The 24877-nt window shown below is 41.8% G+C and overlaps 1 protein-coding gene across 2 annotated transcripts in view; it reads right to left on the bottom strand.

Moving 5' to 3' along the window:
- The window catches only part of LOC146620121 (neurexin-1a-like), a 281418-nt gene that overhangs the window by 123447 nt on the left and 133094 nt on the right, over window positions 1-24877 (bottom strand). For both annotated transcript variants that reach the window (XM_085368774.1, XM_085368773.1), the window contains one exon: window positions 13403-13522. In XM_085368774.1, the coding sequence (XP_085224900.1) occupies window positions 13403-13522 (120 nt within the window). The remainder of the gene's footprint in view (window positions 1-13402; window positions 13523-24877) is intronic.

Below are 24877 nucleotides of genomic sequence, written 5' to 3'. Positions count from 1 at the left end.
CCTCCTAATGCATAAACGCTGGCACAACACTGTTATTCATTTCCATAAAACCATTTAAATACACATTAAGATCAAGCATGCAGGAAATAACATTCAGAATTCCTTGTGCGTAAGTATAAATAGAGGCTGTGTGTGGGTATGTACGTACACATTTATGTCTGTTTCAGTGAGTGTGTCTGCATGTGGGATGATGATGCGTCTGAGAATGCAAAAACCAAATTCTAACTGTCAGTAAGAGAGAAAGGGGTCACAGGTCGACAGCTTTTCTGGACGCGTTTTCTCTATCTCCTCTGACAGCTCCCAAGATACAGTGGGGCCACTGAAGGTGCCCTGTCTGTCTGTCTCTCCTTAAATTCATCAGAAGTAGATCAGTTCCCTTCTCAGAGTGCTTCGTCGTGCAGGTCAAGGACAGGCAGCGCCTCCTTTCAGAAGTCCATAGCTACTTTGTTAATGAACATTTGCGCTAAGCTGAAACTAACTGGGGCAACAAAGGAATAATGATCACACTTTAAAAAAAAGGCTTTTCCTGAATATGAAAGTATTTATAAATAGAAATCTAATTCTGAAAATGTTGGGTACTGTGTAAAATGTAAATAAAAACAGTATGTAGTGATGTAGTGCTAATCTTATAAAACAATCTCAATGCAAAAATTGTGAAGACACTAAATGGGCTATGGAATGCTTCCAGAAGTCATCATTAGTGAACACAGTTCATCTTCCCTTCACAAACGCAGGTTAAAGTTCAGTCATGCGAAGAAGAAGCCACATGTGAACATGCTGCTCAGACATCATCTTCTTAGAGCACAAGATCATTTTAAACGGACTGGGGCAAAGCAGAAAGCTGTGGTCAGAAAAATCAAAATGAACCCCGCATCATCTAAACTAAAGAGGAGAGGGGGCATCTTGCTTCTTATCACTGCTCAGTTCAAAAGTCTGTATTTCTACGGTCTATGGTGATGCATTATTAGTACCTGCGGAATTGGCACCTTGCACATCCAAAAGACACCATCAGTGCTGAAAGGTTTATACAGATTTTAGAGCAATATTATGCTCTTATCCAGATAAGATGGTTTTCTGGGAAGATCTTTCGCATTTCAGCAAGATAATATTAAACTGCATCCATTAGAGCAGCATGGCTTTGTAATAGAATAGTCCTGATCCTGACCTTTCACCAACTAAAACATTTGGAGTATCATGAAATGAACAATAAGACAAAAAAGACCAGGGACTGTTGAGTAGCTAGAATCCTATAAGAGAAGTGAATGGGACAACACTGCTATTCCAGAACTCCAGTTGCTGGTCTCCTCAGTTCCCAGTGGTTTGCAGACTGTTATTACAATAAGATGTGACACAGCAGGAAACATGGCCCAGTTCCAACTTTTTTTGCTGCCATCAAATGTTTAATATATTTCTTTAAAATTATTAATTTTAAACATTTTCTATGATTTCTATGTTCTATTGTGGATAAAATACGGATTTATGAGATTTGCAAATTACTGCCTTTAATTTTGGGGTTTTTTTTTAGATTTTACACAGTTTTTCATTTTTCTCAAAAGCTACTTGCCTGCCTTTGAATGAAACTCCTTCCTTTTAGAGTAAAACTACAAATAAAGGAAACAATCTGCCCCTGTTTTACAGGTGAACTACCATTCATTTCATTCTGTTTTTTACAGTATTATCAAAAATACCAAGGCAGTCTGCAGCCACTGCCAATGGTCAAACGAGAATTCATCTAGATACAGTTGTATGATGAAAGCATTTCCTCCATACACAAAGTTTAATCAATGATAAATATTACTACCGTAATTGTCGGGCTATAAGCCGCTACTTTTTGCACAAGCTTTGAACCCTGCGGCTTTTAGTCAGGTGCGGCTTTTCTATAGATTGTCCATGATTTTTGTGATATCGTAAGACGATTTGTTTTGTTTGTTCCGCTGTTGTACGGCACTACGTTGCCTGGCGGAAGGATCGGGGTTCAAGAGTGGTATGTTGGTCACATGTCCATCCGCCAGGCAACATAGTGCCGTACAAGTAGCGCGAAAAACAAACTTCAAAGTAGCGCTACGCGTTCAGTGGGAGGCGTGGATGACGAGCGGCGATAAACTTGCGAAAAGCAAGTTATGCTCAACTCTACCGGTGGATTCTGACAGCGTGGAAAAGTGTGCAAACATCCACGATCACCAACGGATTTCGAAGGGCTGGACTGCTGCATGATGGAGAGGAGGACACCGCCACGGCCCTTCAGAGGGTGTTCGACTCCGACAATGACAATGAGGATTTCTTTGGTTTTGAAAGTGACAACGAAGGAGAGAAGCGGAGAGTGGATGACGAAGCCACCCTGAGCCTGTTCGTTTCCGACACTGGAGAAGAGGACTTTGGTGGTTTTAGTGCGCAGGAAGATGGTGGTGAATGACTGACTTTTCTTCTTGTTAAAGCCGTGTCTCTGCACCTGAGCCTAAAAGGTAGTCTGAATCTATTTTTCTGGTGTGCTGTAGGTTACTGTTATGTACTACATTTGTTACTCATTTATGAAGCACAGCACATGTGCAAATATGTACCCATAACTTGTTTTTCAAAATATTAATAAAAGGGGTGTGTCTCCAAACAGCCATCTCTTTCCTGACAATTCGCTTTGTGCATATTCTCTTACATATGATAAGTCAATATTGAAACACCTGCGGCTTTTAGTCAGGTGCGGCTAATGTATGTACAAAACAGGATTTTCCCCTGATTTTAGCTTGTGCGGCTAATATTCAGGTGCGCTTTGTAGTCCGGGAAATACGGTACATGTTTTTTCAGTATTCTATTTTTTCAAAGGCACTTGAAAACCTATTCATCTTCAACGACTTGACATGTAAGGTCGTACAGTTTGAGTATCTATTACCATGTTCTTCCATTCTTTCAGCATTTGAAGTCTTTCAAATAACATGAAATCATTCAACAACAAGTGAATAATCAGAATCAGAATCAGAATACTTTATTGATCCCTGGGGGAAATTATTTTTTGTTACAGTGCTCCATTTTAAACCAACATTAAGACAAGACAGACAATACGCTAACTAAGAATAGTACAATAAGCTGGTAAATGAGGGGTTTGTCCTGTCTCATGGGACTCTCACCTTATGGCACACAATTCAAAGACTGTACTTCACTCCAGAAAGAAATTTCATACTTAAAGCTTTTTCTGTTCATGGCACAGTGTGCAGAATGTACTGGGCTGTTCTTACTGGCTATCAAGTGTTGAAAAATAGCAAGAAAATGCACAATTTTTATGAAATATTACATTAGAGACTCAGTGCCTTTACTTTGCAACAGTTGCTTAGTGTCACATTAGTCCCCAGAAGGTTCCCAGCTCAGTCTATTTGGTAAAAAAGTGAACTTTTGATGGTGGTATCAACCAAAGTAATTGGCCAAATTAAATCCATTGCGCAGAGAATGATAGATTTCGATACCAACATCAAAATGCTATCAAAATAAACACAAAATAAACACTAGTGTATTTTAAAATGCAATTAAGTGCTCCCTGTAAGTCAAAGTGCACAATAAGTGTTATGGTCCATGGGTCACTGACTCAAGGTTTTGAGTTTTGCGATGTTTTCAGTTTTGTTTGAGCTCATGATTTGCTCATATAGCTCTTTATCTAGTCCTCTCAGTATTATATTGTTTTCAGGCGCTTCTTAGTTTCCCTTTGCTTCCACTCTGTGTTCCTCATTAGGTTGTTTAATATTTAGTTATGGTTTTAATTGATTACTTTTTATCTTCGAAGTCAGTCATGTCTCCGATGTTTGTTTATCTCCTGTCCCCGTGTGAAGTTCACATGTCTTGGTCCTAAGCTCAGTGTTGTTTATTCTGATATTCGCTTGTCTTGTGCATGTTGTGTTCAGTTTTACTTCCCCTGTCTCACTAGTTTGATTCTGTTCAGCTGTGTTCCCAGGTGTCTCCACCCTGCCCTAATCTCCTCATGTGTATTTAGACCCTCCATTTAATTTGCATCTCGTCTTTGTTGGGTTCTCACTTATGGTTGTGTTTTTGCTTGCACTTGGTGGGCCTTTATTATTATTTATTTATTTATTTTTGAAAATTTGCATTGCACTTTGTTTAAGTTCTGTATTAAAGTCTTTAGGTTTAAATTTAGGTTCTGAGTCCTGCGTTTTGGTCCAAATTCTGCCTGCTGCACAGCCAGCCTTGACAGTAAGACCAAAGTTATTTAACAACTTGAGTGAAGAAAACCTGTAATGACAAGACATGCTTGCATTTTCTGCTGTGATAACAGTACATGCAGGGAACAAATTCAGTGGGAAGCAAAACCAGCACTGTCCCTTCCAGCATATAGAAAGCCATTCATGTCCAAGTGTATCAATAGCCAATGGCCTGAAGCAGAAAATGTAATGTATACTCATAAAAAGCATGTCACATACAGAAATGAGAGGCTGTGGCTTCAACTGTCTGCACAGAGAGGCACTGCAGGCATCTCTGAATTTATTTTGTGTGCCTACAATAAATGGAGATTTAGAATTGGCCTCGTGCCTTCTCTACATTTTTAGTAAACATCCTGTTCATTTCAAATGCTTCAGTATAGTAGAACGCTTTTATTTGGATTTTATATGGATTGCAGAAATTCTATAACAAGCAAAGTCCATTTCCGACTAGCCTTTACTACTGTTTCTTTTATACAGTGAGGTGGCAGCCTCTTACACCAAACGGCCGGTCTAGAATATATTTCAAGCCCATTAACCAGGTTTCCTCTCTAAACCATTCACACAGGACAGCTCTATCGCTGGTTCTCACTTTGGCTAAGGCAGTGACTGATCTGTGTGTGCTTTCCACCCTTGCTGTCTACAGATAAGACAGGATTTGATTAGTGCCACACATAAAATCTGTCCTTTGTGTGTTAAACCTTTTGGAAGTTAGCTTAGTTCAAGGACAATTCAAACTGAAGTTCTATTTACGTTCCCCTAGAGAGAGGAGCACCTGCATTGTCTTAGACCTTTGTGCATATTGTTATTACTTGGAAAGCACAGCAATGCTCAGACATACTAAACAGTTGTTTGTTTGCTATGGAGATGGCTGGCAAACTACCTCTTGAGACAAGGTTATTCATTTGCTTTGTGACAGCATTTTACAAGCTCTAGATGCTCTTGTGGCTATACTGCAGGAATAGTACACGACCTGTAATGTATGAAATCAACATTTCTTTTATGTTAAAAAAAATAAGTAAAAAAAATGTTTATTTAAACAAAATGTAAAACAATGGGAAATTTCAATGTGTTGCTGCTGGGTACATGAAGTAAATGACATAAAAAGGCCGTAAAGCCACTGTGAAAGGTTACCAAAAGCCGATACACTATACTATGATACTATGAAGTGGACTCAATGGACATTTTATTAGTTACACCTTGCCATTACCAAGTCACCCCTGTTTGCCTTCAGAACTGCCTTAATTCTTTTGGCATAGACACAACAAGGTGCTGGAAACATTCTTCACAGATTGAGTCCATATTGATGAGACAGCATCACATAGATTTACTCTTGCAAATCCATTATGTGAATCTCTCGCTCCACCACACCACAGAGGTGCTCTAGTGATTGAAATTAAGATTTTCTGAATGCAAAGTCCATTTCAGTACAGTGAACTCATAGTCACAGTAAAAAAAACAGTTTGGGAAGATCTGAGATTTGTAACATGATGCTTTGGTCATAAAGGAATGGATTATTATTATTATTAAGGAATGCATTACTGTTGTCTTCCTATCGGCTCAAAGCCCAGAGAACTGCTGCTTGTGGGATATTTTCTCTGTTTTTGAATCTTTAACTGAAATCTCTTGAGATATCAGCAGTTTCTGAAATACTCAGAGCAGCTGTCTGACACCAACAACCATCCCACCTTCAAAGTCACATAAGTAACCTTTCTTCACCATTATGATGCTCAATATAAATTTCAGTAGGTCGCCCCGACAATGCAACAGTGATAAGAACAAAATAGAATATTCTTGCAAAATAGGAAAAAAAAGTGTTATAATTTTTTTTTTTTTAAATGAGAAGCTCTGAGGAAGAGATGCCGTACTTTATGCACACCTTTTTTTTCCTCGTGTCATCTCAGTGACTGGATTACTTCAAATTAGAAGTGAGGAAAAGTGAAGCCCAAATGTAAGTGAAGGAGAGTAACCGGGAGATTTTATTTTTGTTTTTAATTTGTCTTTTTTCCTATGGAAAAACACACCAACGTCCCTGTTAAACTAACTCTAAACACAGTCAACACTTTCTCCACGGTTTTGATTTTTTGTTGGGTTTTTTTAGATTTAAATTTTTTTTTATTGATGTAGCATTGAGAAATGTGGACAACCCCTCCAACATTTTGGCTCATCTAAAACTAAAGGTAGTATGTATACAATTCCCAAAGGCAAAGTTTCCAAAACTGCCTAAAATTAAAAAAAAAAATATATATATATATATATGTGTCTGCTTGTGTACCTATGTTAGTGTGTGTGTGTGTGTGTGTGTGTGTGTATATATGTATATATAACTATAGCCAATTGCTCCAATGACTTTTTTCTTAATGTGAATTTAAATACAACATCCATCAGTGTCTCAAAGAGCAATTTACAGAGTTAAAGTATATTTTTTTTCTTCTTCAATTAAATGACTTCTGACTGTGAAATCCTTTAAAGAATGGTTATAGAAGCCATCAAAAGTTTTTTAAATAGAACAAGTAAGCAAACTTTTTTTTTGTCCCAGGGATGTCTTCATGTTTTGCCACAGTCCCCCTGGGTGTCATGTTCAATAGCCTGTGTTTATGAGAGAAGGGAATATTCACAGTGTCAGTGTATCACCCAGCAGGATAGTTTAGCTGATACTCTGTATCAACGCTTTAATTAGTATTGTGTTGTGGAGAAAGAACAACTCCTTATTTCCTGTCAACATGCCCCTGTGGGCTAGCGATTAATAAAAACCACCTCAAAGATTAGGTTCTCACCACTGCACTGCAATGAGTTCTAGATGAGGTTGTGATTAGAACATAGATTACGTTGAAAGACAACTAAATGTGTGGACTGCTTGTGCTCCGCTTTGGTCGCACCACATACTGTTCACTGACACACACAAAAAAAACTGTTCAGCATACAGAGGTCTATGTGGTGGAGGGACACACCACAACTTTATTACAACATATGAACAGCAGGATGGGTTTATGAAGCAATCTGACATATGTCTAGCACTGCTGCTCCTACATTTTAATGTCACTGTGCCAGCATGCGTCTGCATCACATACTAAGTTAGTAACATGCAGCCTCACAGCTGTATCCTTTGTTTATCCATAAATCAAGTGAAGTATTAAGTCATGTATATGAATTTAAAACAGATATTTAAGCCTTCAAAATTCTCGCAAGCTAGCTAAAAGATGTTAGTTATTCTACACCACTTCCTGCAGAGATCTCATTGCTTGGGCAAAGTTACAGACAAGTTACAGCATCCAGGGTGGGAGGAAAGGAGACCTAGTTTCCATGCCAACAGCCTTTACCCACATATGGCAACTGCTTCCTGGCACAGAAACCCATTTAAATGCAGATACTCAATCACCATAGAAAATTACTGAAAATAATCAGGCCAGATAGTGACCACTCGAACTGAATTGGAGGTGGAGGACGAATAATTGAAAATTAAAAAAAGAACACAAAAATAGGACAAAACAGCAGAGCCTCTTTGAGACTGATAGGATGTGATAGAAATCTGTAGCAGCACACCGTCTTAGTGTCCATCTGGGAACAGCAGGTATGGGATGTGTGTAGATGAAGATCGCCATCCTCTTGTACAGTTTACAATGTAATGGGTCCATCTACACAAAACATCATTTCACATCATTTGAATTAGGTACTCGCTTCATAATACTAAACTACTGGGCTGCTCCACTCAATAGCTTAACAGCCCCATAAAACATGTTTGCCTCTATATATTTACATGTTCCAGATTCTACCTCAGGCACTCAGCCAAGCTGATTTATTATCAGCAGGTCACACCTGTAAATACTGCAGATGGAAAAAGATCGTAAATAACACATTTTCAGTTTTGGATTAATGCATATTTACTGTTCTAGTGGGCACTGGGCGTCTATGATTGAATACAGCGATAAACTACAGTAACACTAAAGTGTCTGAGTAAAGAAAAGACATTCCCCAGTAAAACAGGCTCAGTGATGTGTTTTAATAGGTATTTTATACAAGAACGGAGCCAGTAGTTCTGGGAGTGCTAATGCAGAGACCACTTATAAAGTAGGATCATTGTTCATTGTTGGATTTCATGACAGAAAAATAAAATACAAGAAGATTTATTCATTAGGGAAAGATAGGTTGAGCAGGTGAGTACACCCACAATTCCTCTAATAAATTGCTGTTATAAACCATTGGTAATGTAAAGATATATACATCATAATTAAACTTTGTTGATCCGTAAATATTAATATAGACTTTATTAATGCCACACTGGAAGAAACTCACCTGTTACAGCAGCACAAAATAAGGCGCAGCTCATAAAATGCTAAAACTGCTAAAAATGGATCAATTCCAGTAATATTTGTAAATATAAGCATGTATCCTTTTATTTCTTATGTATAAAGATTTGTTCCCCATTAAAAACTCAGATTTGTCTTTTATTATTCTAACTTTTGAAAAGCCTCCTGCTGCCTTACAACCGATCAATTGTATGTGCTATACTTCCTGCAAGCATGCATGCACATTTGAGCGGATGGCTACCCAAGTGAATACACAGAGGCACTTAAGACTGCCTCTATTATATCTCGGGGCACAATGGCTGTTCAAAGCTAGGCCAAGCGTTCAATACAGATGAAGCCCAAATATTTTCAGACCCATAGATTTGTTTCTCTGAGTTGCATTAAAAGACACATCCAGGGCAAAGATAAAATTACTTCCATGTGACAGCAGGCTGTTAACTCCAGTACCTCATATCCCCCTGGCCCCACTGCTGGACTGGGTGTCCCCTTGTATCGATTGGAATAAAACTAAGTGGTATAATTCCTGCATGCCAGCACAAAGGAACAGGGCAAACTGTCTGTGGTGCTTCCTGACTATGTGTGTTTATCTGCATGACAAATCTTAAAAACAAACACAACTGCTCCGAAAGAGCGCTGTTTAAAGAACAAAACAATTTCAGGAATTTTCTTGAAGATTTAGAAGAGACTGTTCATGTAAATCCCTCGTGCTGCGGCTGACTAATATAACTATGAAATGTGCAACACTAGAGAATCCCAACAAAACTTACAGGCTAGTTTCTTTCATTTTATGATTTTTCTTACATTTCTTTCATTGTAACCTTGAAAGACTGTTTGAAATATTTATTTGAATTCTTGCTTTTGTACTGTAGAGTGATGCAACACCTCAGAGCCAGTGTGTGAGTTTGTGCGTGCTGCAAAGAAGCTGCCTTTAGACAATATGAAGGAGGAGCGTGTAACAAAAACAGGATACTTTTACTTTTGCATGTGCTCAAAATAAAATCCGACCAATCCGGTGGCACGCTTGGGGCCCAGACAGACTATTCTCTAGCTACAAAGGCACAAGAACGAGCACTGACTTAGACATTACAGCTCAAATGAGGAGGGTGGGGGGTTCTCTTTGCCCCTTGGGCAGAGACAATGGAGACTAGACCCACATACAGTCTCCATTGTTGATACAATATTGACATGGCACTAATAGCTCTGGCTACGGGACAGAGTAGAAGAGCAACCAAGCAAGATGGAAATCGCGTGAAGGCCAGGCATACCCCTTGCTGTATCCTCTCCACAACACACTTTAGCTAAACAACAAGCACCAATCTATTTGTCTCTGTACATTACCCTCAGATGCTTGACCACTACAGGCACACTCCCTCAGGAGTTCCAGACTAAAGTTTTAAGTCCCACCCACACACGCATACACACACTAAACCGGCTTCTGAACTGAAACGAGAGCATTATCCCAAAAAGAAGACTCACGCTCAAGCCTTTAAAAAAAGTGCTTACAATCTTTTTCTTTGGCTGCTTATCTGCATCTGTTTGAACGTGCAGAACGCCCCTGATGACTTCACCACACACAGATACATGCAGTCTGGCTCTTCTGTCAGGGTCACTTAAGAAAATATGTTCCAAATGCCATTTCATTCCTGCTGGCAACCAAAACTGTTTGTAGTAATAAGACCAAATGCATGCTTAACACCATTCACAGCCATCATAACTCATTTTGCATGGATGACTTTCTGAGAGGAATCTGATTCATCTTCGAAAGCATCGCTTTGATTATTATTTTTTTTTTTTTTTTTTACACCGACTGTAGGTATCCAGTCGTGATAATTTGTTCTATAAATACAATTCTAAGTTATTATGTCCATAGTTCATTCAAAAAAAAAGAAAAGAAAAGGAAGGGAAAAAAGAAAATACTGGCACATCAGTGTTTGGGAGACGATAAAGAGAAGATCTGAAGAGAGTTTTCATCATCTTTCCCATCATTCAGAAGCGAAAGGTACAGAGCTGTTATGAAGCTGAAATACTTTTATCATAAAACACTGAAAGCACAGCCAAGAAATGATGCTATACTCTGAAAAAAAGAAAAAGTGCTGCGTGTATGATGTCAATACAAGCCACATATTCAGTGTTAGCAAAGCTTTCAGACATCTTAGTGATTCAAATCTTAAGAACCAATTTGAATCAATTTGATACACAATGCCATCCTAAATGGGACTAAAACACCCTTCAAATATAAAAATGTAAGATTGCCAACTAAGACATCAGTGTTGCCACTACTGATGTCTTTCATTTGCTTAAAAATGATGCCAAGTGACTGATATTTCCACTTCTATGTGCAGCTTCAGAGGGATGGACGTTTTCGCAGGATAGATACAATTGTACCAGTTACAGTACAACAAATCAGTCTGCTGTAAAGCAGCATGTCTAAGTCAAAAAGTAAAATTTTTTATGGACAAGCCCAAGAGATGCATTGTAACTTTAATTAAATTGTATAAAACCACTGTTTAATAGCCTGGATTATCTTTCAGTTTTTACAATGAAAAAAACCTTTTTTTGCATTTAATAACTGAAAAACTTCAGAATAAATAAATAAAAGTGTATTCTTAAAAATGATTACAATGAGTAATGAAAAAGTTAATTAACAACAAAAGCACAAAGTATTGGGATCAAAATGATGCTTATTTTCAGCTTGTAAGCTAAATATTTAGAAACTAAATTGTGGTATTATGCTGTCACACATGTACAATTCACCCTGGCTGAATATTATGGGGCCAGGAGCTGTTAGGTGATTTTTCCCTTCCTTGCGATAAGGCAAGATTGGAGAAATATCTAGAAATGCACATAGCTCCCCAAGTAAGTGGCTTACACAGAGGCCCAGTGCTTTGTTGTAAATTGCCTGCATTTCAGCTTATGCAAATATATCAGGTAAAAAAAAGTGATGTGTTCTTCAGAAATGCTGCTATCCTTCTTTTTGCGCCCCCCTCCCCCCTTCTATATATCCCCATGACAATCCATCAACAGAGATAAAACCCGACCATCTCAAGCTTCATTTTTCTCACTCACAGATATTTCCTTCAGCAGACCCGGGCTCTCTTGAGTCGCTATTCTGAGAACTAGCTCAGTTCATCTGTAGTGAAAGAAATTTCTTGGAAAGTATGTTTTTGTGGTTACATATTAAATCCCTCGGGTGTACACATTCATCCATCCCATTGCTTTGTCAGGTCAGTAGGAATAATGAGACTAGCTACAGTAACTAGACTTAGGTAGAGCAGTTCCGCTCCGATATAATATATGCAAACATGCCCCATGAGTCTTCCTGCTCCCAATGTTGTCAATGAGCTCTGTGGGTCAGAACAGGATGAATATGTATGACAGAAGAAAAGGAGAAAAAATAACGTTCCAAGCTGGATTTCTTTTCCTTTTAACGCACAAGTTAGGTTCACACGGAGTTCACCGGCAGAAATATGCCCCCAGCACAGCCCTATTTCCTCTGTTGATCCAAACACGGCCCGAAGAATGGAAGGTAGAACAGAACAAGCAAAGGAGGCGCAGGTTCACAGCAAACTTATACTCAAACATATCATGGACAGAAGAATCCTTTTAGTCTTATCTCTGGCTGCAGATATGTTGGAGGTATAGGGCTGCATGAGAATCTATTAACACTTTCAGTTGATAACAAAAGACAGGGGTCTTATCAAGCAGCTAGAAGTGAAACAAAATGCATTAACATTTATGGTGCTCTCTCCTCTGCTTTTGTGTCATCTCTAGAGTGCCCACTCTGTTCCTCTCTCCTTAATGCACTTCGGCACTTTGCTCATTCACCTCTTGCTGTGTGAACTGCTGCAGAAGAAAATAATGACCAAACAAAAATCCCTTATGCATGTTTTGCATAAGGAAGTAGCCCAATTTTCAAAAGGTGGAGGAGACATTACCCTTGTTCGCTCGAAACCTTAACATTAATGAGCACAAAACCAAAAGTCCATTTAAGCATCTTTAAGAGAGATTAATAACACGGAACTTTAAATCACATCATGGGGCTCCGATAAAGTTTTAATGGGTGGGCATACGAGCATTTATGGGTTGCAAATGCCTTATTTGGGGTAATGTTGATGTATGAATGCGTTCCAGTACAATTGCAATAAATAACAAGCGCTGTTATTTGTTTTCAGCTCATGATGTATTTGTTTACGTCTTTAGCTTGTTGTTGATGTTTTATTTATCAGAACACAATGTGCATTGCTCCCTCTAGCGGTACAAATCTCAAATTTTAATGAGCTTTCACCGAACTGTCAGACGCTATGTGTCAAAGTTTCTGCCCTGCAAAGCTGCAACAGCTGCCGCCGCCCTCAGTGAAAGACAACCTATTCAAAGCCGAGCTACGGAAATACTGAGATTCATTCTAACCGCGTTTTGACATATCAGTCACTAGTTACAGTACCCAGCACGGTTTACAAACCCGGAGAGTTTACAAAACAAGTACACCAAGTTTCTGGCAAACGACGTGCTTCGTGAGGACACAAATATAGAACAGAAACAGGAAACAATAATGAGCCTGAGTCTGAACGCTGTGTGAAAGCAAGGGATAAAAATGGCGCTCCTGTTAATGATAACACCCACCTTTAAATGTCTAATACCAAGATTTTCTTGGCCGCGTTCAAATAGGTTAACAGATGGAATGAATTATCTGTCTAATACTGTGAAATGTGTACAGGGCTTTTTTATTTTTGTGTGACTCACACAAGGAAATGAAATGGTGAAAAATAAAACATCATCATAGTATTGGGGGGCTTAAAAAAAAGCATGCCAACAAGTAATGATGGCTTTGTTCTTTTCTGACTTTCAAATAAGAACTAGAGGGATTTTAAGCTTTGAGAACAAGTAAAGGTGGAATCCTACCGTCATTACACAGCGGTCCTCCAAATGTCGTCATGCTGCAGTCACAACTGAAGCCCTCCCACTGCTGAAGACACACACCTTGGTTGGCACATGAGTCCTCCTGGCAGGTAGTGCTGGGACCTGAATATGGAGACAAACAGATATCTGGTGAGGACAATTTTTTTAATACTAATAAATACCTATGGACTCTAGAGTGAAATTAAATATTAAAGCACACACAAAAAAACATAGAATACTAGCTGTGTACAAACCCTGCGATAAAAGGCAGCGAACTCAACTGTATTCAGCAAACACACACAACCAAAAATGATAAAAATGTAAATAATTTTAACGCTTGAGTTAGACTTCCATTAGTAATTTAATTATTTTCTTCCATATAGTCACATTTAATGCATAACAGCAATTTAATCCACTCAATTCCATTTTTTCTCCGAATCATCACCTGTCAATGAGCTCAGTGTGCTATACCTAACCGGGCAAGGATGCTCATTTCTTAAGGTGCAGAGGTCCGTGTACTTTTAAACTGCACTGTATTGGTGCTTCCTGTGAAAGTGTTTAATCTTCATGCTTGTGGATTATTTCCATTTTACCACCAGTGTATTCATCCTCCAGAAGCATACAGCTGTGTGGCCTCTACAGACACTTTTTTCACAGCAGCCACTTTGACATGAAAGAGTAGGCAAGCACAGGTGTTGGTAATCACATTAATTAAGCAATAATTACCTAAAAACAACAGAACCGTTCTCCATGACATCAGCAGCACCTGTGTTTACCAGCTATGGAAAAAAAGGTCCATTGCGAGGCTATTATGTTTGTGTTAGTACAATTCATGTTAAAATGTGAGTGTGAAGCCAAGTGTTAATGTGTAAATGTTGTATTTTATGAGACATAGTAATTTCTAACAATCTGTATTTAGACTACGTTAGTCTAGCAAGTTTACACATTAACAGTATTATCAATGTCAGGATCTATACTTATGATTCATGACATACAATCGGAACAAAATGAGCACTTTTTAATAGTTTAGTTATAATCAATGCACTGAGGAGGGCTATTTTTTGTTGCTGTTTTTTATTTATTTACTCATGAGAGATTGAAAAAACAGGAAAATTGCAGAATGGCAATCGCATTCTTACACATTTTTTTAATGTATTGGAGCCACAGTAGCTCCTTTTCCGATTCAAGAGTAGCTATGGTAACTGGTTAATAGTTTCAGCATTTGCTGTACCCTGCTCAAGGCTGAATAATGCAGGGGGGAAGCAGAGGGCATTCAGCAACATGAAAAAAGAAATGAATTCCTGATTGCTTTTGTCAAATATTTCTCTGAATGCAAAAAAGTTCCTCTCGCTACATTCTACATAATATATTATAGTGCCTATTAAATCTTTTATAACATCCCTAATAGGGCTGCCACAAACGATTATTTTGATAGTCGACTAGTCACCGATTATTTTTGCGATTAGTCGACTAATCAGATCATCATCCATTGGACGTACAGCGTACAGCTTATTGCACCAGCAGCATCTGGTCTTATATAACTATCATTAGCTTACAGCTTGAAGTGTTTGTGCTAACTAAAAATAAAGACAAGATGGTAGTTTATTAATTTTTAATGAAATTTGCAGATTGTTTCGGTGAAGTTTAATAAACTCCTTGCTTTCTAAAATATAACAGGACACCGGAGTATATTCTCCAGCGTCTCAAACTTCTGATGATCAGCTGTCTGCTTGAAGTTTATTTAGCTGTGCAAAAACTATAACTTTAATCTTAGCCAAACCGATTTACTCAGGAACAAATAAAATACTAAAGAAAGCCAAACAATAACATTTTAAGTTATCTAAGTGACTTATATATCATGTTTAACCTGAGTAGCGAAAGACAGTGGTGGGTTTGAAAACGATTTGCCGGGAGTCCGGTGTTCTCACGGCTCTAGTTAGCCTTGCCCCCGCCTAGCTAACGACCTAGTGGGTAACAGACGTCTCCGAAAACGTCGGAGCGCTTTTGAAAATATGTGGTGTCTTGATAAACTGAGCAGATATTTGAGGTTTACACAGCTACATTCTCGCCTGAAAATATGTTAAACGTTTATTTTGTGACCCAGAAAGAATAATAAGAGTAAAGTTAAAACTAACTAGCTGCCGCCATTGTTGACAACTGCGCTGGGCTGCGCTATGAATTCTGGGACACAGCTTCTTCTTCTTCGGGGTTTAACGGCAGCTGGCATCCTTGTACATGCAGTGCTGCCATCTTCTGTTTCAGTCCGTTATTACACCCTTAAATCCTACTACTCATTCCTGCGTCCTTTGTGATCTTACAAAGCTTCAAACGATTCGTCGACTATTAAATTAGTCGTCGACGATTTTAATAGTCGACATAATCGTGACTAGTCGACTAATCGTGGCAGCCCTAATCCCTAATAAATCACATCTGCAATTCATCCTCATTTCTGACTCACTTATGATTGAAGTAAACAGATGTGTTATGGCATACTTAGAATAATTTCAAACAATTAACATACAGAGTTATTCATCTTAAGAGTTCCAATTCATCTGACTTCTGCTGATGTAGCAGAGCATGAATCCCAGCTGAGAAAACGGTGACGCTCATTTCTAACACTAATAAATGAATATGTATTAACATGTTTTAAAAATAAAATCTGATGAAATATTTGTGAGGGACCTTTTTATGGTAGATGCAGCAGATTTAGTGAGCTTGACCTTTTGGGAAGGTCTGATCGTGTTTGGAGTCCAATGATTTGTCTTTGTGAGTTTGCCTCTTTGGAGGCCCTCAACAGACAACCTGGCTTCTAAATTTGGGAGTGCAGAACTTTGCACCGTTCCCTCATTTTATACACATAATGGTGCATTTATCTAGAATTTCTACTACACTACATTCACAGAATTGAGCAAGAGTCTCAAGCCACTTTTCATTTCTAGATTTTGCTGGGAAAAAGTGATTTATTGAAACATATGCAAACATACCTGGAAATAAAGCATATAAGGCAAAAACACAAGTTGCACCATTCTAACAAACTTTAAAGTCGATATTTGGTACGACCACCTTTATTCTTCAGCAAAGCCTAAACTCTTTTGGCGAGCTTTCATTTTATTTCTTTAAGCAGTCTTCATGAATAGTTCTCCAGGATTCTTGAAAGAAATTGAAAGCTCTTCTTTAGATGCTGGCTGCCTTTTATTTTGTTCTCTGTCGAGATGATCCCACACTGCTTCAGTAATTCACTGACAGTGTGTTTGGGATCATTGTCGTGCCAAAAAATGAAAATGTTGCCAGTCAGGCACTTTCCAAATGGCATTGAACGGTGGTTCAAAATCTCATGGCACTTTTCTGAGTTTCATTAGAATTTCATTAGTTTTGACTAGATCGCAAACACCACTGGCTGAAATGTAGCGTCAGAATATGGCAAAACCTCCACCATGTTTTAAAGATTGTTGCAGACACTCACTGTTGTATCTCTCTTCTAAACTCCTCCATCCTCCAATGATGATGACTTGAACCAAAAATGTCAAATTTGGATTTATCAGACCCATTGCAACTGATTCTCAGTCCTTTCTGTGTGTAATTCGGCACACCTGTTCTCCCTGTTTCCCTTCCTTAAGATGACTTCTTGACAGGTACTACTCCACTGAAACCATTTCTGATCAGTCTTCAGTGAACAGTAGATGGATCAGATGGTTCTCTTTCATAGCATTCGTTTCGTGTCTCACTATGGGAACGCCTCCTGCGTGACCTCATCAGAAGCTCAAATACCATTACGCCAGCCCTTACAGGCTGGCTAGGTGACGCCCATGTCAGGAGGGGCCAGTGCCTCCCTATATAATAGGCTGACATAGCGTCAGATGTCATTCAAAAACCTCTCCTCGCTTCTCACAGAAGCCTGTAGACAACTGTGCTATTGGGTGCTAAAGCTAAACAACTCGGTCGCCGGGCGCTTTGTTCCCAGCTTTTCAGTTGTCCACTAGCATACAAGCAGTAGCAATACTGTTCTGTGGCTAGTGCGGGTGCCAAGTAGCAATACTTTCAACGAAGTTGCAAAACTTTGTCCTTGCAGCAAGAAGATTTCTGCCTGGGATACACACCCCGTGTGTGTGGCATGCCTGGGTTTATCTCACGCTCAGGCTGCCTTGACACCCGCACAAGACTGTATCCACTGCGCGGCTTTCCCACGCAAACTACTCCGCCGCAGGCTAGCTCGCCAGGCTAACCTGTCGGGTGGCGACCCTTTGCTGTGTGAGGCTGCTGCAGCGCAAGGAGAAACTGAGATGCCCGATGATTTGGCCGCAACGGCAGGGCCGAGCTGGGCAGAGGCAGACCCTCAGCCCATCGCGACCGCTTTCCCGTCGCTGGAGGCACACGGAGATCGTGTGTTTTTCCGCGATGCTGGAGTCACCAAGGGAGGAGATGCTAACGAGGACGGAGATGAGTCGGCTGACTAGGAGCTCCTGCTGTCTGACGACGGTGAGGAGGAAGATTCCACCTCCTTGGCTAGCATCAGCTGGGCTGCAAAGCCCTTGGCTACCGGCGAGGTTGAAAAACCGACACCGCCGTCTCCCCTGGATCTTGACATGCAGGACATGTGCAAGCGCGCAGCCGCTAGGCTCAACATCCCGTGGCCCGCCATACAAACAGAGGTTGTAAAGTCTCGTTTTGACGGTAAGAAATTGCCAAAGGCGAAAAAGACGGGGAAGCATGTGTTGCCTGTTTTCCCTGAGCTACTCGATGAGATAGCGGTGACGTGGAAAGCAAAACCTTACAGCGAGAAACACCCCATCGTGGGGAGCTCCCTGCTGGATTGTGAGGGGATGGAGTCTATCGGCCTCCGCCAGATGCCACAAGTGGAGCCGTTGGTGGCGAGCCATCTTCACCCGAAGATGTCTCTGTCCTCATCGGCTCCATCTCTCCCCTCCAAAACAGACCGCTTCCAGTCTAGCCCTACGGATAAGTGCTACAAGGCAGCAGCTCTGTCAGTAAGAGCCCACAACGCCTCTTCTATGCTAATGGCTTACCAAGCTGAGCTAGAAGAGGACATGACAGCTAACCCAGATACCACAGTGTGGGAAGAAATCTGCGTTATTACTGACCACGTCCTCCGCCTCCACAAGTTAGCCATACAGGCTACTGGGAGAGCCATGGGCCTCATGGTTCTTCAGGAGCGAGCACGCTGGCTCGGGCTCACCAACCTGACGACTAAGGAAAAAGAAGAACTCCTCGACACCCCTGTCGTCCCTCACGGTCTCACGAACCCAGTTTCCCCCCTTTATGGGCCACCCTGCCGCCTCCCAGCTCCGTTCCAGAGCAAGTTCAACGGGACATGTCCCACACAGAGTGCTTAACTCGGGCCGGCGTTCCTGTCACCGGACCCACCAGAGGGAAAGAGAGCCACAGTTCGCAGTGTTGTTTCACAAGCACTTCTCTCATGCATTCTGTATTAAAAAAGCCCCGACACGCGCATCCAGGCAGTTTGCCGAGGGCGCTGTCGAGTGTTGCAAAACACATGAAAAAATCAAACATGCTGAAAAACAGAGCACCGTCTGCCATAACGCAGCCCGTGGAGACTCGCGTTTCCACGGCTGTGATGATCCAGATGAGCCCGTCACCTCGCTCGCCTGTGACAGAGGTGACGGGACACCGAAATGGCGCATGTTTCGCGCTGCGACAACAAGGGGGCGCCAAAACGCCATATTCAGTGGATTGGCCAGTGAGCGCTCTGTCTCGCCACATGAAGAGCTGGGCCACCTGCACTCAGTCAGCATGGGTGCTGAGGACATTGAAAAAGGGCTACAGGCTGCAATTCAGTGTCGCTCCACCACATTTCAAAGAAATCGTTTACTCTCGTGCTCTGGGCGAGTCTGCCAGTTTTCTCCTGGAGGAAATTTCCACCTTGAGAGACAAAGGAGCTATAAGAGTTGTCCCTCCCGAGGAAATGCACAGCGGATTTTATTCAAGGTATTTCCTTGTGCCAAAGAAAGGGGGGAGGAGGATGAGAGCCATTCTGGATCTCCGTGCCCTGCACCGGCATTTGAGGACATACAAGTTCAGGATGTTGACGCACGCCTCGCTGCTACGGTTTGTACGAGCGGGCGACTGGTTCACATCAATCGACCTGAGGGATGCTTATTTCCACATCCCCATATATCCCCCACACCAAAAGTATCTGAGATTTGGTTTCCAGGGGATGGCATACGAGTTTGTAGTCCTGCCTTTTGGTCTCTCACTGAGCCCAAGGGTGTTTGTGACGTGCACCGAGGCAGCAGTGGTCCCGCTCAGGAAAAAGGGCATTCGGGTGGCCACATACATCGACGATTGGCTCGTGGAAGCCCCAACCCACCAGGGAGCGACTTGTCACACAAATGCTCTCATACACCATCTGGAGAGTTTGGGTTTCCAGATAAACGTGGAAAAGAGCACATTGATGCCAACTCAATGCATTACTTTCATAGGGCTCAGCCTAGACTCCCTTCGGGTGAGGGCTTTTCTGTCCCCGGAGAGAACAGCGGCCATACAGTCATCCCTTGCACTGTTTTGCAGAGGCAACACAGTGACCCTCAAACAGTGCCAGAGGCTGCTCGGTCTGATGGCTTCTTCTCTAGTGGCGATAACACTGGGACGCCTGCACATGAGAGGCTTTCAGCGCTGGGTGGGCTTGCGGGGACTGGACCCTCACTGAGACGGCCACCGTCGCGTGAGAGTCTCTGCAGACTGTTCACTCGCTCTCCACGAGTGGAAGAGGCCAGGTTTCTTGTCTCAGGGCGTTGCCATGGGGGCAGTTTCAGCCAGGAAGGTGATTTCCACAGATGCCTCTCTTTCGGGCTGGGGCACCACCCATGAGGAAACAGTGAATGGGGAATGGGGCCCTCACATGCGCTCCACCCACATAAACTGTCTGGAACCGCTGGCGGTTCACCTGTCGCTAAAACACTTTCTCCCTTGGCTGAGAGGTCATCATGTTTTAGTGAGGTCGGACAATTCCACCGTTGTGGCCTACATCAACAGACAGGGGGGTCTGGGGTCCAAGTTACACACACTGGCACACAGACTGATAGTCTGGAGCAGTGTCCACCTGCTGTCACTGAGAGCAACTCACGTGCCGGGGATCTTGAACTTTGGAGCAGATCTTCTCTCCAGGGGCAACCTGCTGTATGGGGACTGGAAGCTTCACCCGGAGGTGGTGAAGCAGATCTAGCTGCGATTCGGTCAGGCGACCGTAGACGTTTATGCATCCAGGGAGAATGCTCAGTGTCCCCTGTTTTACTCGCTGCACCATCAGAGAGCTCCACTCGGGGTGGATGCTCTAGCTCACGAGTGGCCGAGAACCCTCCTCTATGCTTTTCCCCCAGTGGCCCTCATTTCTCCAACTCTGGCCAGAGTGAGGGAGAGAAGTCACTATATGATCCTGATAGCCCCGCACTGGCCAGGGAAACACTGGCTGGTGGAGATTTTTCAGCAGCTGTGCGGCCCACCTTGGCCGTTACCACTACGCAGAGACCTCCTGTCTCAGGCACAGGGGGAAATATTCCACCCCCACCCAGAGAGGCTAGCTCTATGGGCTTGGCCCGTGAGTGGTTTAACCTGAACACGGTGGGGCTCCCTCATAGTGTTATCGACACTATTCAGTGTTCTAGAGCATCGTCTACTCGGACGCTATATGAGCACAAGTGGCGTGTGTTTGAAAGCTGGTGCTTAGAATCACAGGCCATCCCTTTTCAGTGCTCTGTGGCTGTGATTCTGTCATTTCTTCAGGCCCTGATTGATAAGGGTAAAGCCTTCTCCACCATCAAGGTGTATTTGGCAGCAATTTCGGCCTGCCATATTGGTTTTGAGGGAAAGACTGTTGGCCAGCATCCCTTAATATGCCTTTTCATGAAGGGTGCATGGCGTAAATTGCCTACGTCTAGGCCGTTGGCTCCATCGTGGGACCTTCCCACAGTATTGGCTGCGCTCTCCTGTTGCCCATTTGAACCCCTGGAACAGGTTGAGTTAAAATTTCTGTCCTTGAAGACAGCTCTTTTAATTGCTTTAGCTTCTGCTAAATGTGTGGGAGAGATCCACGCTCTCTCAGTGCATCAGTCATGCATTCAGTTCTCCTCGGATAATACGAGGGTCAGTATGCGGCTCAACCCTGCCTTTGTCCCGAAGGTTGTCGGCACATGTTCCCCTATAGAACTGCCGGCCTTTTGCCCACCGCCTTTCTCCTCAGAGGAGCAACAGCATACCTTGTGTCCAGTCCGTGCTCTGCGCATTTACATGGACCGAACCCAGAGTGTCAGACAAAGTGACCAGCTGTTCGTGTCCTGGGCTAAACCACATATGGGAAAGCCTGTGTCTAAACAGCGCCTCTCCCATTGGATAGTAGGAGCAATTGCCCTGGCCTATACTAGCAGGGGCCTTCAGCCCCCTGCTGGCTTACGTGCGCATTCCACTAGAGGTCTGGCAACCTCATGGGCTCTCTTTAGGGAAGCTTCTATTCAGGAGGTGTGTGCAGCGGAATGCTGGACCTCACCTCATACATTTGCTAGGTTTTACAGGTTAGATGTGACAGCACCTAACCTAGCACATTCAGTCCTCAGTGCAGGTTCTTCCCGGGTGGGGGCCTCTCCCCTGTGAAGTGCTGTTGGGGACAGTTGTCTTCTTAACAGGCATGTCTGGCAATCCGGGAGTCAGTATTTCTCCCATAGTGAGACACGAAACGAATGCTATGAAAGAGAACTTAAGGTTATGTATATAACCCCGGTTCTCTGAGTAGCATGAGTGAGTGTCTCACCAGACCGCCCTCCTTGCTATGGAAGCGAGGAAGAGGTGGGCTTGTTTTGAATGACATCTGACGCTATGTCAGCCTATTATATAGGGAGGCACTGGCCCCTCCTGACATGGGCGTCACCTAGCCAGCCTGTAAGGGCTGGCGTAATGGTATTTGAGCTTCTGATGAGGTCACGCAGGAGGCGTTCCCATAGTGAGACACTCACTCATGCTACTCAGAGAACCGGGGTTATATACATAACCTTAAGATCTTTCACATCTTTGCTGGAGTTTCTTAGCTATGTCAAATGGAAAGTCCATTCTCCCTGCAGCACGGACTACACTGCCCATGAGGCTACATTCTTTAGGGCTATGCCTGTAGCATTCTGCCTATTAGCTTAGCACAACAACAAAAAGGCGCTCTCTCACCCAGGAAACACGCAGAGCGAGAGCGTCCCCCTGTAACCATGGCAGCCGCAACGCTGCCGCCTGGAACTACAGAACATAGCTGTCAAACAAAACCGAAACAGTCCTGACCTGCGACAATATGAAATTATGAAACAGGAAAGTACCCCCGTGTAATCCATTTATTTCAACAAAGTAACTGTATTCTAAATACCACCTTTTTAAACGGTAACGGTAACGGAATACAGTTACTCATATTTTGTATTTTAAATACGTAACGGCGGTACATGTATTCCATTACTCCCCAACACTGGTAGTCAGTTACGTGTAGACCAAACTACACAACTGTATCATGCTTGAATGATTCATATGTCAGTGCAAAGTTGCTTATTAAACAAACACATTGTCCTAAAAATGGGCAGCCAATATCTAAAGAAAAATGTTGGAAGACATTCAGAAAGCTGAGAGAAGTATTGCTTCAGATCACTGAAAAAGTTATAAGAAATACTGTCTCCATGGAAGAAAAAAATAAAGGAATGAGGGATGGCAGAAGAATTTTGCACAGTTCGGTGCTTCTCTTGAAAGGTGTTCCCTGGAGTAGTAAAAACCTACTTTATTCCCATAACAATGCCCAAATTGTGTCCCCAAAACCCTAAAACAGTTTCAGATAATATTAATAGCGCTTCATATACTTCAGAGTGTATTTGACTTTAGTTACTGGCCAGTGGTTCTGTTTGTTTCATGCCATATTTCACTGTTTATGTAAGTGTTAAATCTTGAAAGAGTCAGTCCTGTTGCTTGGAACACCTCCTACTTACAAAATAGAAATAGAGTGCCAGAGACAGTGAGAATACAACAATAGGAAACACTGGGCTTAATAAGATTAATAATAGGTAAGACATTACAATGACCAACTTTAAGATCAAAAGCTGAATATTTTAAGAGGAAATCCATGCAGGATACATTTTTGTTCTTCAAACCATTAAAAGGCATGCTCAGAAATTCCCTTATATGTATATCAGGGAACATCAAAAACCCCACAGTGGAAATAAAAGTTCCAATAAACAACATCCAATATGTGAGTGCAAATCCACACATAAGCCCCATAGACTCTGATACAAGATTATAATGAGACTTGTATTCCTATGGGACTTAAGGCCATTCCACATAGTTGGTGGTTGAATGGCAACACTAGGCAGTTATCTTGTATTGAGACATGTGGAGGTAGTGATAGTTAGAGGGTAGATATGTTGTAGATGCACACGGGGAGAGACATCAGACTCTTTATCAGACAGACAAAGCTATCTACCTTGCAAGTCAGCTTTCATCAATGCAACTTTTGTCAGCAAAATAATAGGAAAGGAAAAGGCAAAGTATACCAGCTGTTAGTAAAAGCAGCAAGATGTCAGAGATGGAGTAGCAAAACACAGAGTGCTGAAGAAGGAGAGACAAAGGGAAGGATCTTTGTCTTCAGAAGGAGCCAGAGGTGGAAAAATTATACTGTATAATGAAGGCTAGGTTAAGCTAAACTGTTAAAGCAACCAACCAAAAATGGCTTCAGCAGCATAAAGTAATACCAAGAAATTGCTGCTATTAAAGGAAGCGGGCGTTCTTTTTCAGGAAAATTTAGATAACTTGTTAAAAAACAAACAAAAAAACCCAAACACCCAGAATGTTTCATTATTCATTACTGACTTTTAATATAAGTAGCTATATGTTATACGGTGACTCCACCATCACAATCTAATAAATGTGTTAACATTTCCATTGGGAGTCTCAATTGACTCTGTGTAGGAGGAAAAAAAAGAAAACAACAAGTTTGACAGACCTGCACGGGGAGATGAATTTGATTACATTTGTAATGTCAAAACACAAAAAGATCAGAAGCCGCACACTCGATAGAAAAAGAGTGGATGAATTGTGAAATTAAACTAAGTGACTGACGCTGGAAAATAAATCTAATATTGTCTCTGGATATGGTGCACATATTAGACTGGGCAAATGATATTTATGCATGCAACAAAGGATTCATACATAATTCAAAAGGATTGCTTCTGGCAAACTCTCAGATCCAGCAAGCATACATAGAGCAAAACAGAATGGGGGTAAAATAGGAAATAACACTCGCAGTACAAAAATGGCAGAGAGAATAAGCAGATTATGGCCAAGTGAAACAGAAACGATTGCCCGTGGAGGAGCGTCGGAGTTTGATGCATACTAACAGAATACTAACACATTTAATGGATGTTAAATTATGTGCCACAGGTTGCCAGTGTGGGTGCCTCGGTGGGTGTGCTTCTCAACGAGTGTGTCTTCGTC

The sequence above is a fragment of the Diplotaxodon limnothrissa genome, linkage group LG13, assembly GCF_057381915.1.
Source record: "Diplotaxodon limnothrissa isolate DT_005_m linkage group LG13, D_limnothrissa_male_GT1.1, whole genome shotgun sequence".
In the NCBI taxonomy this organism is placed as follows: domain Eukaryota; kingdom Metazoa; phylum Chordata; class Actinopteri; order Cichliformes; family Cichlidae; genus Diplotaxodon; species Diplotaxodon limnothrissa.
Note: the sequence above shows the minus strand (reverse complement) of the source record. Positions and strands in the feature narration are given on the sequence as shown.